The 14,575-nt window shown below is 50.4% G+C and overlaps 1 protein-coding gene across 1 annotated transcript; it reads right to left on the bottom strand.

The window, feature by feature from the left end:
- Positions 1-1,197: 1,197 nt before the first annotated feature.
- On the bottom strand, positions 1,198-14,494 carry CHGA (chromogranin A). Its single transcript, XM_021541322.4, has 8 exons — positions 14,285-14,494; positions 13,791-13,837; positions 9,976-10,069; positions 9,490-9,558; positions 7,278-7,376; positions 5,184-5,684; positions 4,265-4,734; positions 1,198-1,751 (listed from the first exon to the last, which is right to left on the bottom strand). The coding sequence occupies exons 1-8, from the start codon at positions 14,328-14,330 to the stop codon at positions 1,668-1,670; spliced, it is 1,410 nt and encodes a 469-aa protein (XP_021396997.2). The 5' UTR covers positions 14,331-14,494; the 3' UTR covers positions 1,198-1,667.
- Positions 14,495-14,575: the final 81 nt, after the last annotated feature.

Raw genomic sequence — 14,575 nt, 5'->3', positions numbered from 1 at the left:
GGGGTGAGGGCAGTGCCCACTCAGCAGCTCCTACTCCTCCCTGGGAAGCTCATCCCATAGGTGAGGTAAGCTCTGGAACCATGCACCTCCTGTGCCAGGGAACTTCACACCCCTCTGGGACTATGCACCCCCAGTAATGCACTCCTAAGGCCAGCAGCACTGAGGGTTTTGCAGAAGAAATAAGCTGAGTTCAAAGCCTGGCAGCCATTCCCTGCATATCTCAGCTGTTCTGTGGGCTGCAGGTGATGGGAGAGAACTGAGCTTCAGATTGAGAGGTCTGGAATACAGCCCTGGGAGTGGGTGGATCTTTTCTGTCAATGCACATAAACATGTAAAATATGATCAGTGCTTAGAGATTTTGGGGGCAGCTTCCCTAACCCAAGCACCCCTTGGTCCTCCAGCTGCCCTGTGGATGGAAAGGTTCTGCCAGCAAGCAGAGTGGCAGCTGGTCACCATGGCTCCTGTGAGCCAAGGGACAGGAGTGGCATCTCCTCGGGATGGCCCTTCACCTCTGGGGAGCACAGACCAGTAGTTCTCCTCCTGACTGGCCTATTTGTTATTTCTCTTCTTTCCAATCTACTCATGCGCTGTCCACATGGCTTGACTTGGTCAAGTACTGCGCAGTGTTTATAAACTTTTAACTGCGTTCTCTCTGTGTTCACTGATGAGCCGCAGATGTGACCCAAGTCTCCCTGAGGCGCCCAGGACACGCAGTGCCGGGGGCTGGGCAGCGTGGCACCAGCAGCCCGTGGGTGGGCACGGAGAGCCCCAGGGAAGCGCCTGGGCGCTGGCCCCGGACGGCAGCGGCGCTGGAGCCCGGGTGAGGAGGGAAGCGCCATCACGGGTGCCCGTGCTGAGGGAGCCCGGGTGAGGAGGGAAGCGCCATCACGGGTGCCCGTGCTGAGGGAGCCCGGGTGAGGAGGGAAGCGCCATCACGGGTGCCCGTGCTGAGGGAGCCCGGGTGAGGAGGGAAGCGCCATCACGGTGTGCCCGTGCTGAGGGTGCCCGGTAAGGAGGGAAGCGCCATCACGGGTGCACGTGCTGAGGGAGCCCGGGTGAGGAGGGAAGCGCTATCACGGGGTGCCCGGGTGAGGAGGGAAGCGCCATCACGGGTGCCCGTGCTGAGGGGAGCCCTCCGTTCCCCCTCTCTGCAGGACCGTCCAGGCCCTACAGCATGCTGACCACTGACACTGAAGCTGCCAAAACAAAGGAAGGAACCCACCGCAGTTTTATTTTTCCTTAGATAATTTTTTTTATATAGAATATATTACAGTCAGAGTTCTCAGCTTTTAATCAAAAGATAACAAGTTATTGCAGTTTTTTAACCCAGTGAAACTACCGGTGAAAGAACTTTCTAGAAAGCTGTCCTGTCTTTTAAAAAAAAAGAGGGAGAAAACCCCACCCAGACAGAAAATACACATGTAGGCTGCACTTGGCGCCCTGCCGTGTGGAGGGGGGAGCATGAGGTGAGGCAGCGGCGATGGGCACAACACTATGGCGAGGGAGGCAGGCCTGGGCTAGCGGGGTCGGTTCTAGGCACGGTGCTTCTGCTCGGCTGAACTGCGCTTGGACCGGGACAGGAACGCGCTGGGACGGACGGACGGGCGGACGGGCGGGCGGACGGGGCGGGCGCGGCGCTGCTCCCGCCGGCACGGCGGCGCCGGGCCTCAGCCCCGCCTCAGCTCGTGCAGCTTGTGGGCGACGCGCTCCAGCTCCGCCTCGATGGCAGCCAGGCTCTCCAGCTCCTGGTCCTGCAACAGAAGCCCAGGACTGTCAGTGCCCGCAGGTGGGCAGCCCTCGCTCCCCAGAGCTACAGAGAGCCTTGCCTGGGGCAGGAGCACAGCCTTGTCCTGCCCCATCCCTTCAGCCTGCAGTTGTCTCTCTCTCTGGACCGACCAGTGTGCACAACACTGGTTACTTCTGCCCTAATGTTTAATTACTGCTGCTAATGTAGTGATGCAGCTGGCATCCTTCCCCCGTGCCCTGCCATGTGGCTGCTGGGGAGCCAGGGCAAGCTCTGCCAAGCAGCATTGGGGCCAGCACTGAGGCAGTGCCACCAAACCAGGGTGGGCACCGCTGCCTGTCTCCTTTGGGAAGTGCAGCATGTGCCCTGCCCATACAGCAGACAGCAGTGTCCCCTCTCCCCTGGGTCTTTGCTTGCACCTCCACTAGCAGAAGATACTTTTCCTGGGGAAACTAGTGGCTGAGGAAGACATCAGTTCAAAAGCTCAAGCTGCCCATCACTTGGTCTTTCTATACCGGCTCTTGTGTATCTGTGCTGTCACCTATAGCTGCTTTATTTAGTGCAGGTACTCATGCCTGACTACATGGCTTTGCCTGAGCTCAGGTCATATCCAGCTGGCCCTGCCTTGCTGCCAGCCCTGGCCCTGCCTTGCTGCTAGCCCTGGCCCTGCCTGTCCCTCACAGCTGTGGTCACTTGGGCTCTCTACAGACCATCCACTCAGCATAGCAGCAGCAGGCTCTATGTGAGCAAACTTGGTGCTGTACATTTTCCCATTGGCAAAGCTGAGGTGACAGCCCCTCTCCTGTGTGGAGGGAGCAAAGCCTCACTGTTGCCTTCAGCAGCAGCAAACCACAGATTGACACTGAGCCACTGCACTGCATGTGGCTGGTGTGAGGAAAGTAAAGGAAGTATGAAAAAAAGGGAGTTGTTTTCTCTTTCTGAACTATTTTCCTGAACAGGGGAAAAAAGCCATAATGCCCCTCCAATGAGCCCTTGGCTCAGCCCCTGGGAAAGCTCTGGCTTTCCAGGGTGCCAGCAGCTCAGGGTGCCTTCAAACACCCAGGGTGCCCCAGCAGCTATTCCATTTTCTTTGAAGTGGGTCTAGGAGCAACTGGCTGAGCTCACCTTGCTGGAGAACTTGGGATGCAACTGGAGCTCCCAGAAAGGGAGAAAGATGAAATTCTCTACAGCACCCAGAGAGAGCTTGGTCAGACCCAAACCATTGCCTGTGTGCTCTGGCTTACATCTGCCTGGTCCCACATGCTGAGCCCTGGAAAGTGCAGGGGACAGCCCTCTCAGCCCATATCTGTACCCATGCTGGCCTCACTGGCCAAGCCACGCAGTCCCATGGCCCAGAAATGAAGAGAGGCACAGGACAGCAGCCAGAGCTTGTGCCTTCCCTTACTACTGCGTGCCTGGCTTTCTCACTGACTCCCAGAGGCCCTGATCTAGTTTAAAAAACCAACCAAACAAAGTCTTGTTGCAGCTGTAAACACAGCAGTTTTGCAGCCTCAGCAACCTCTTTTCCAATCCCCATTTTGAGACTGAGTCTGCCACCTTGCACCCCAGAGCCACTCGCAGGGGCAGGTGGAGAGCAGCCTCCCTGGGGGAGAGAGGCAGATGGGACAGCCCACCCCACCACACCCCTGCTTCGAGCTGAGACATTTGGCTTTGCTTTGAACCAATGCAACTGGAAATGCTCTCATGGGAGGGATGCTGATGGGCAATTTTTGGCCAGTGGTTTGGCACATAACTGAAGCAAGAGGGGTGTTTTGGAGGCAAGAGAGCCAACTGGCTTTATTCACCCGCGGCTCCAGCCTGTTCCCAGGCACCTGATCATGGCTTGTCCCAGGCTCACAAAGCCCAAGCCAAGCCTCACTGCGCAGTTCCCTGTATTGTCTCAAATCAGCTGTGCCTGGAGCTAGGCTTCAGCACAAAGGTGAACCCACCAGCAGTTTCTGGCTGCTGGGGATGTGCTGAGCTATTACCTAGCATCACTCAAGGTATCAAGGAAGGAGGTCTCTGACACTGGAAGCCTGGCTCAGATGTATTTCTGTATCTGTCCACCATTTCCACTCCAATACCTCATGTTTCTCACCACAGCTACACCCCTCATTTACCTCTGTAGGAGGTCTGACATTACTCACTCCATCCCTGAGACAGGGAAAGTATTCCTTTTGACTTGGAAGGGCTTTGGGACAAAAGGACTACCCCTAGGCTCCAGTTATAGCTCTGGTCACTATGTCTGGCCAGTGCAGAAGTCCTGTCACTGGAGACATGACTCTGGGGGGCAGGGAATGCTTTTGCAATAGTCAATCACAGAAACAAGGACAGAAACCAAAGGCACAGCCAGGTGCAAACTTCAATAATACCTGAGGCTGAATGACTAGAAGTTCACTAATCATCAACTTAATGCCTCAGAGGACCACTGCTGGCTAGGTTAATGCCAGTATACCATCCACATCTCCAAGTGTACTTTGGATAACTGGGTGGGGTTTATTCTTAGGCCTATGAACAAACCTCTGTTCTCCTGTTAGCACTGCCTTCCTCATCCTTCTTTTCTTCAGGCATGGGAGCAAGGGGAAAGCCTCCTTCACTGCTGTCTTCCTTTGAGTGATGCTTCCATGACCTTCTCACATCTTCCTCTGGACTACTGAAGGCATACTTGCGGGACCTAAATGTCTTTTTCATGGACCTGTCTGGGTCTTCCTCACTATCATTTTCCTCCCTGCGCTTCTTTGATGTCAGCTGCTTGGCCAGCTCATCCATTTTGTTCCACCTCTTAGTGTCTTCCCACTCCCTGGAGGACTCCTCCATCTCATCACTTTTGGCATCCTTAGGATGAAAGGTGTCCTCTTCTCCCTGCATCTCCTCATCCTCCTGGCGATGCCTTCCTCCTCTCACTGCCCGGGGCTCCTCTTCCTCCTCCTCTTCCTCATCCTCTTCAGAGCTCCGCACATCTTTTCCAAATCCCAGCTCATCATCGTTATCTGAAAGAGCATTAAACAGAGCAGTGAACACGACTGTTAACCTGTTTAAGGTCTACCTTTGAACTGAGCCTTCAGTGGTGATGCCAGATTTCTTGACTTAGGCCTGCTTTCCCAATATTCTGGAAATACCCACTCTCATGTTGCCATGTCAGTAATGAGGCTTGAAGGCAGCAGTCAAAATCCCTGTAGGAAGCTTTGGAAAGATGAATGAGCTGTCCCCAGGATCTATGAGCACTGAGCAGCGAGGCAGCTGAAGGGCCTGTGTTACCTGCTGTGCATGGGCCTGTGTGTCAGATGTTTGTGGTGGGTCTGGGTGGCTGCTGGTTGGTGTGCTTCTGTAAACCCAGTAAGCACCTGCCTCAGCTTTTTTGCTTTGAAGCCTCTCACCCTTCTGTCTCAGTGCTCTCGGCTCACCCCAGGAAGGTATCAGTGCAGTCTGGGATACATACTGTCACCTCCCTGCATCTCCTCAGCCTCCTCGTCCTCCTCAGCCAAATCGAGTGACCTCTCTGCTTCGGTAGGGTCCTCCTCTTCAGCTTCATCTCCATCGTCCTCCCGCTCCACACGCTCCCCTGCTACCTCCTTGCTGTGCTCCTGACCCTGCCTGGATGGCTCTTCTCCCTCATCCTCAAGCTCCAGGCTATCCCTGGAGCCTCTGGGCTCCACCTCTTCATCCCCTTGCTGCTGCTGCTCATCCTCACTGAAATTTTTGCCAATGTGGTTGTCCAAAACTTCATTTCGATGGGTATCCTCTGTGTCCCTGATGTCATTGCTCTCAGCTTCCTCCTGATCCTCTTTCTCAACAGGGTTGGTATCCCATGGCCGGGGTTCCCTCTCCTCCAGGCTTTTTCCCTCCTCTCTTGAGTCTTCATTTTGCTGGGGCTTCTGTGCTGCCAGCTCAGCCAGGGACCCTGTGGGCTGATCCTCTTTAGGGTGCTCCCCTGCAGCATCTACAGAGGGAAAAACAAGATGGAACACCTCTGATGAGAGCTTGTTTCACAACCAGCAAAGGCCAAGCATTTAAGTAGGGAACTTTAGCCCTGCTCAGCAATCTGCTTAGCTAGCCCATGGATCCTTTTGCATATGTTTGCATATGAATGCATATGTTTGCATTCAAGCAAGGCAGCGTTCTCTCTGGTGCCTATGTTCCTGGAGAGACTTGCAAGGCTGAAGCTAAACATATGCTGAAGTGTTTTGCTGCAGCACAGTCCTCGTCACCATCTCTTGAGATGCCAGCCACGAACTCACCCTGCATGAAACCAGACTGCATGTGAAATTAAATTATTTAGGAGTGTAATACAGCACTTGCACAGCTCTCCTTGCTCTGAGTGCTGCACTCATATCACATCCTTATTTCTCCCACCAGGCTGAAGAGGCAGCCAGCCCTGTTCACAGGGTGCTGGAGGGAGGAGGGGTGTCTGCTTCTGCAAAGGAACTACTCAGCAGGAGCTTAATGTGGGCTGAGTATTTGCTCTTGCTCAAGGGAGACTGGCCTCTTTTAACACTATTAGCCAGAGAAAACACTTTGCAAAAGAAAATATGGAAGTTTAAAAGCCTGAGAGATATGGAACGGTAAGTGCAGCCCCAAGGAGGGCTGAGGTGTGTGCCAGAATGAAGGGATGCAGAGAGCTGGTCACACAAGTCTGGTGGCCACCTGTGACACTGTGCCGGTGTCACTAGACTGTCAGTGGGCCTGGTTGGCCCATGTGCCACAGTTCATCTTCCTTCATCTCCACACTGCCGGAACAAGAGTTTCAGGTGTGTCTTGGCAGTAGAGAGGTGCAGTGCCAACATCCTACCTGCTGAATTTTGGTGGTGCTGGCTGCAGCAGCAGCAGCCCCTGGGGGTGTCACTCCTCATTGCTCTGTCTGTCTGTGATACCAGTCTAGTTTTGGACTAGAGTCACAGCAGTGCTGTGCTGCATGTGCCCCAGAGCTTCTTGAGACCCTCTTTGGGCACCCAGCTGCTGCTGGACAAGGAGTCACATCACCCCACATTTGCATTGTATCTTCCTGACAAGGAAAAGGGAAGGGGCCAACACCTCCTTTCTGCTAAACTGCCTGTTAGTAGTCAGGCCAGAGGAACACTGACAAGGGGAAATCCCAGCTGAAGGTGACCTTTCCAAGATACAGGTGTTTTATGTGGATGTATGCACTGTGTGTATTTCAATTTTCCCTTCAGAGATTCATTACTTAATGTCTTGGATACCTGGAAACAAGGGTGACAGGCAAAAATCCAGATCACCCTTGCCTGTATCACTGACTCTTTCAGTGTGGGATTCCCCTGGCTGTGACTTATTTTAAGTGTTGTGAGTGAAAGTGTCAGCAGCAGGGTGGAAAAGTCAGTATCACTTTAGTAACTTGACCATCAGCAGTTACTATAGCTCAGAGACTGTGTTTGAGCTGGTAAATAAGAACAAAGCAAACACCGGGTTGCAGCAGCAGCAAAGAAAAGAGAAGCAGGTGGACATATCAAGGCTGTTTGGAAGAAGATCCTTGTTTACAGCCTGACTGGATTTCCCGGGGGTGGAGGCTGAAACTGACCTCTCTGCTTGTTCTTGTTGTTCTGACTTTCAAGGACTTCAGAAAGTTCATCTTCAAAGCCACTATTTTTCTTCTGCTGCTGAGTTCTCTCATTGGCACCTGTTTCAAGGAACAAAAAGTAGGGAAAGGCAACAGTCCCTTCTGTGTTTCAGAAAGTAGAGGCAGGAAAATAGTTCTGTGCCCCTTATGTTTGCTACAGTGGAAAAGTCCACCTGGCAGCTGGGAGGAGTGAGGCTGGAGGGTATGTGAATCAACTGCAGTAACAAAACCACAATCAAAACCATCATCTGCAGGAAAGAAAATGGTCTCTAGATAGAGACACAGGATTGTCAGTCAAACTAATATTGGTGGAGATCTAGGGAATAAGAGGTGCTGAACTGCAGCACACTGAGGGCAGCAAAAGACTTCATCACCAGAGTACTGAAAGATAAAAATTGCCTTCTGCCAGATTCTGCCTATGCACCTCTGTTGAGGTGAGCACTGAGAGCTTCTGTATCCTCCAGCCTGGTTGTGGAGGCCCCTCTCCCCTGCTTGCTGGGAAGAGGCAGCAGCATTTATTCCCACTGCAGGGGAAGTCTGGGGCCTTCTGGGATTATGGAGCTTGCTAGAAAAATACAACACCCTGGAGAAAGGTGTCTGAAGGCAGCATGAGCTGGAGGTTAGGCTGCAGCTGTCCTGGCAACCAGCAATGGGATCTGCAAGCCAAACAAGCCCTGTCTAACCCAGCTCATGCCCTGCTTCTGTGCCTTAATGCAAGAGCAGGAGCCAGTGCTGCCAGCCCAGTCCTCTCTAGCCCAGAACTGAATGGTGTGGGCTCTCCAGCCCGAGCAGAACCAGCTGCACCAGCACAGAGGACACCAAGATAACACCTTTGCTTTTCCCTTGGTCTACAAGACTGTTCTACTCCCAGTCTCTGTGATCTATAGATTGGATTGCATGTTACCCTGGGACTAAGTGGTGTGATAGGCTCAGGCCTAGGAAATAGTGGAGTAAGGTGCACCTCCATGTAACAAATCCCTTCTCCTGGACTCCATGCTGAGTGGCAGCCTGCCTGATATTTGAGTGCTCCTCCTCAAATCCCTGGTGTGCCTAGGCAGCCATATCCCAGCATACTGAAAAGACCATGTCTTCTCTCTTCTGGATCACCAGAGCATCAATGGAGTCCATCTGAGGTCACTGAGCATCTGGCCCCTCCACCATTTGGGTAGTGACTAAAATACGGCTTCGGGAGCTGTATAAGACTCTTTCCCAACTCTTTCTGATTTTTCTCCCTCCCTTCTCCCTCTTGCCTCTGTGGGGCTTCCTTAATCTGAAAGCATTCTGGTGGCACTGTCTTCCAGCCATCTCTGGCAGATTTGCTACACAGGAGCAGGGCACAGGAATGCCCTAGTCATTGTTTCTCTGGTAATGCCCAGCTGCCCCCTGGTTACCCCAGGCAGAAGGAGTAGGGAAGGCCAGGAGGTGCTCTCCCTGCAGCCTGGGGAGAGCCCTGTTGCAGCCTCGCCTGGACAGAGGGATCTGAATTAGCTCCAAAGTAGACTTGCCTGGCATCTGCATGTTGGCTTTGGGCACCTGAAAATGTCCCTTTTTTCTCCAACACCCCTTGGCACAGCTCCATGGTGCTGCTGCTGCTCCCACATTGACTAGTGCAATTGACCTGCACCTCTCCAAACCAAAGAAACTTGCATTTGACTTTAGGAAGCCATCAAAAAATACCCATTAGCTCAAGAATATTTCCACTGGGGTCTTTAGGTTCAAGTCTTACTGTTCAGTGGGACTTCCCTGCTGCCACACGTGGGTTTAGTGCTAGACTCCAGCTGCACAGACAGTGGAGGTTTTCTTGCCTTTCATTCTAGTTTGGGAGCTGGTGATTGTTGAATTAAATTACAGTGTTTCCTTTCAGAGTTCTCCCACCCCAAAATGTCTTGAGACTACATCACCACCAAGTTACATTGATAACTATTGAAATTATCAGATACATATTGGAGTTATTAAAAACAAAATTCCTGTGCCCTCTGACACAATCTCTGCTGAAAATCTTGAAATTACATTTCCTAGGGCATATTAGTATAATTATTATACTCAAATTAGTATAAAATTAAAAAAACAAACACAAAACCAACCAAACAGTAAAACTCTATAAGGGACTACAACAGAAGAAAATAATCTTCCCCATAGTTACATTCCCAAAAAAATAAACTTGGCACTGTACCTTGTGCAGCAATTTCCTGAAGTTCCTTCAATAAATTTTGGTGGCGAAGGATAGAAATAATTCGCTCATCTGCAACAGGGGAGACTTAGTACAGAAAGCAGTCAAAGCAAACCTCCCTGCAACCCCAGGAAATTAAATAGAACCCCAAATGCCACTCCTTCTTCATTTTCCCTTTTCTTTCCCTTGGCCTGATTTGCTCTCACATCTCTTAACTGTGTGATTAAGACAACAGGAAGGTCCTATGAAAACCAGGCAGTTTGATGTCACCTAGCGCCCTGTGGCACAGTGCCAGCACGAGGCATGGCCTGTGACAGGCAGTGCCTCCATCCCTGCTCCTGAGGCCCAGTACAGCCCAGTGGAAGAGGAAGGTGAACATGTCAGGGACCCTTTGACAGGGGTCCAGAGGCCAGGGCTCAGTTGTTCAGGGCAGGACCAGCCCCTACATGCCAGATTTGCTTTTGCTGATACCCAAGTCTGCGGCAGTACCTCCTCGGAGAGTTTCTAGGCATTCCTCACTGATCGGCAGGGGGTTTGGCTTAGATAAAGTATCAGAGATGACCTCTACAATGCACTTCATCACCTAGAAAGAGAAACAAATACAAGTTAAAGAACTGCTTTTTGTCTTTTATTCCTACTTGTTACCAAGGCTAAAGTAGAGCAGATGATGGCACAGATCTTGCTTTTCTGGTCAAGCTCGAACTGAACGTTCAGTTCTTGTTTTCTCTTACACAGGAACAGAAGGTACCTCCTGCAACTGAGAAGTGAGGAAATGACATGTGACAATGGAAAGAGCCTCTTCCACATGACACTCAATTTAGCTGAGGATTGCATGGCTTCAGACCATACCAGAGTCTGAGCACATCTGGAGAGTAAAGGATATCTGAATATATATACAGAAAATCCAAAATCTTCCTCTTTTAAGTCAGTATATTTCAACCTCTATCTCATAAAAGGACTCAATGGGAGGCTGTAGAGAGCAAAAAGTGGTCATAGCTGTTCAATAGATGACCTTGAAATCTTAAAAGCTCTTCAAACCCTTGGAAAGACATCATAGTTCAGTTGAAGCCAGGCATGGAAGGTGAGGTTAGGCAAATTACTTTCAAACACAGGTGAGAAATACTGCTCTCAGGCCCTAGAAAGGACAAGACACTCTGGAGAAGTGTTTGACCTTGTGCTTTGAGTGTTCAAGCCATCTATTATAGACTGGAAGAGCTCTACATGATGACAGGTCATCTGAAAGCAAAGAAGTTCTGACATAGCTTCTCAGACAGGAGCTCTGGGCCCACCCTTTCCAGCAGCCCGTTTTGTTGGTGTAAAACCAAGAGCATTATTTATGTAATTTGTCACCTGCACTGAGATTGCAGGCATCCTTGCTATGCCAAGACACAGTGCTGGGAGCCCTAGTGTGTGGTCACATAGACCCAAATGGTCACACAGGACAGAAACATTCACTACAGTCTGGTACTGATTAGTAGTGTAGGAATAAGGCTGCTTAGTTCAAAAGGGTGATTTTTTTATAATTCAATCTAGGAAGAATGCAGGGCTCATAATTGCCTGTGAGAAAAAAAAAAAAAAAGAAAAAGAGAGGCTGTATTGAATAAAAGAATACAAGTTAAGCCTTGGAGGCAAAAAATTCACTCACTGAACCTCTTTCTCCTGATGATTTCAGCAGGCAGCCCTGAGAGCCCTGACTTCCCTCACAATGTACCATTCTCAGGAGAGCAGAGTGCTGTGACTGAAGTAGAAATTAAACACAAGTCAGCAGTCCCCAGTCATCCACAATGCTGTTCATTCAAGCAGTTGGATATATTCACTGGACAGCTGGAATGGGCAAATGCTCACCCTGTATAAGGAGAGAATTTTGCTTTTGCAGATCACCATAAAATGTTAAACTCTATGCCTTACACAGTTTGATTGCCTAATGGATTAAAAATGCTACAGAAAGATTAAAAAAAAAAAAAAAAAAGCAGGGGAATTTCCCTGGTGCCATTCTCCTATATCACAAGCAATCCATTAATACTGATTTTAGATAACTTTGAGTCACTCTGTCTTTAAATAGAAAAAAACCCAGATTTTGGTATTCTCCTCTCATGTTTCCCAACCTCTGGACCTACTTTCAGCAGTATTTGATGCAGCCTCAGCAGTAAAGACTCTTTCAGCTTGAGAAGTAATACTCTGGTTCAGTGAAATATTCTATTCAAGCTTTTTCAAGACTTCTAGGCTGATCTAAGGTCTTTGTCTGAGCACAAAGAGACACATCACTCACCACAGAAATACATTCAACTCTGTGGAGGAGCTTTGTAAGGTAATGAAATGAAGAGTGCAGTCATCCCAGAACACTCTCGTCTTTTTGTTAGAGGAGGTCTTGCAGAGTGAGACTTCACAAGGTCATGAAACAACAGCCTGCATCAGGAAATGGAGGAGATCCTTTCCAAATGAATGTAATTAATCCAGTGCAGAAACTCAGACTGGAATTTTGCCATAGCTATCATCTAACCATGAACATGTAACTATATCCTTAAGAGCAGCTCACAATGTCCCTACACAGAAATCTCCAAAGGGTTGTGCCCTTACAAGGACAGACTTCTCCGTACTTGACCTCAGCTATGCTCTTCTAAAATGTATGGTTGTAAGTGAGAAATAGTATCCTTCAAGCACAAGAGTGGGCAATCACCAGAGACATTGTAAATGCTTTGCTCTTGTTTGGCTTCCTATGGAAAGCTCTTGGTGTAAGGAAAGTCTGACGAGCTGTCTGGGAAAGGCCTGCAGGTGCTGGCTACCCATTACACAGCCCTGAGCCACCCACAAATGCTGGTAGCACAGAACATGGTGTGTAGGAAGAGCTGCAGTTCTTTTTGCTGTATTCATGTGATGATATCCCTGCCCTAATCTGTTCCATGAGACCACAAATTCCTTCCCTGAAATGCTGTGTCTCAGAGGATGGTGAAGCCCTAATGGCTTCTTCCAATTGCAGCAAATTCAAAAGAAAGCTGAATTTGCTCTCAGAGCCTTTGTCAGTGTAATACCCAGGGAAGGAAGGCAGTCTTGAGAAAGTCCTTTCTTGGTGGAAGCATTTCCATAGCATTGCACCAACTGCCACAAAAGTGCCTTTTTTATGCATAGAATATATTGGGGAATGGACCTCACAAGGAAAATCATACGATTAATGGATTGTCCCATCAGATGCCCACTCTGGCATGGAAAGTTGAAGGGCTAAGTGCCTGTCCCACATCCCCTTCCTCAGCAGCACACAGCCGAGGAAGGCACCCAGTGTCTCACAGCTCATGGCTCAGTCCCAGCAAGGGCTAAGCAGGCTAAAAGTCTTAACAAAGCCACTTCTCTCCAGCCCAGGCACGTCTCACAGAACACAGGGAGGTGTTGCTCATGGCACACGTCCTGCAGGTAGCCTGCAATGGGGCCTGTGGCTGAGACTGCATCAGTATGCCCTCCCCTGCTGCTGCCTGGGGAAAAACATTATGTGGCTAGGTTTCGTAACACAAAACAGTTCAAGAAGTAAAAAGGAAAAATGCTGGAGTTTCCTTTGTGGACATAAATTTCCAAAGAAATTTTAATTTGGGCAGCCAAGAGATCAGCTCATAGGAAAGATGGGGAAGTGGTGGGGGTGAGGGAGTAGTGTCTGACATAGGTAAACACAGGGAAACCCCCTATCCAAGCATTTAGGAGCCAAAAGGCTGTTGGGAGTGCACATTTGTGAAGCGCAGCTATAAATGTTGGAGGCTGTGACACAGATATGTTCACAAAAGCCTGTAAAGGAGGGCTGGAGAGGTCAGCCAAGTCCTGCAGTGCTCATAGCCATCCAGACAGGCTGAGCAGGAGCTGAGGATGGATTAGCAAGCTGAGAGTACCAGTTGCCTATTTTTCCAGAGCATGCATGTTTAAGTAGCACACAAACTCAGATGTATACACCTCCAAACACAAACAGTTCCTGAATCACATCTCCCCCTACTCTCCCCTGAGTCACCTCCTGTTAGGAGCTTTGAAAAGCTGAAAGTAGGAGGACTAAGGAGAGTTTTACTCAGCCTCCATCTTCTCTCTAAACAGGTTTGCCTGATCTCTCTGTCACATCCTGAGATACTTCCTTGGCTGCCCAGAAGTGAATGCACAAAGGGTAAATTTTGAAGGGAGCAGAGATGGATCCTGCTTGAGGGATCTTATGCAAATTCCTGGAACTTCTTACAAGGTATTTCAGTGGAAGTGGCCCAAAACCAACCACCTGGGTGGAGGTGGAATATCACATCCTTTCTCTTCATTTGACCCTTCCACTACAGGCTCAGCCTTACCTTAGTGTCGCCTTTATTCATGTCATTTGTCACAGGAAGGGAGACGGCTGTAAGGTAAGGGGAGGGGGGAAAAAAAGGAGAACTTGTTATTCATCTCATCTAGAACACAAGCAGAAAAACATTATTCTGCTTAAACGGGAATATTAATTAAATATTAAATGAATTAAAACGGGAGTGGAGAAGAGGGGCATCTCTCTCTGATGGTAGTGGTCCTTGTGTGCAGCTGCTGGATGTGTGCACTGTGCTGGGAAGGGAAGGGAAGGGAAGGGAAGGGAAGGGAAGGGAAGGGAAGGGAAGGGAAGGGAAGGGAAGGGAAGGGAAGGGAAGGGAAGGGAAGGGAAGGTGCCCGGGCGGCGCTCGGCAGTGACCTTGCGGCGCCGCTGTCCGCGGTGCTGGAGGGGCCGGGCCGTCCCTGCCCGCGGTGCTGGCGGCGGGGCCGGCGGGCGCAGCTGCCGCGGGCCAGGGGGACACGGAGCCATCCCAGCCCCACTTACCCGGCACGGCCAGCAGCAGGACGGCGAGCAGTTCTGGCCGGCTCATGGTGCTGGCGGGATGGAGGCAGGGAGAAAGGGTCAGAGGGCGAGACTGTCGTGGCGTGGGGGCTCCAGGCGAGGTGCCGAGGGGAGAGCAGCACGGAGCGTGTGTATCTACGCCAGTGCCCTGGCTGAAGATCCCAGATGGAGCACTGCAGCAACCGGCTCATTTATATATCTCAGCCCTCGGAAATGGCGTCAGGAGGAAGCCACCTCCTCCTCTGCCCCTCCCCGCTCACACAGGCTTCCCAT

This window comes from Lonchura striata, chromosome 5, assembly GCF_050655825.1.
Source record: "Lonchura striata isolate lonStrDom1 chromosome 5, ASM5065582v1, whole genome shotgun sequence".
In the NCBI taxonomy this organism is placed as follows: Eukaryota; Metazoa; Chordata; class Aves; order Passeriformes; family Estrildidae; genus Lonchura; species Lonchura striata.
The sequence above is the reverse complement of the archived record's forward strand: the minus strand, read 5'-3'. Positions and strand labels throughout refer to the sequence as shown.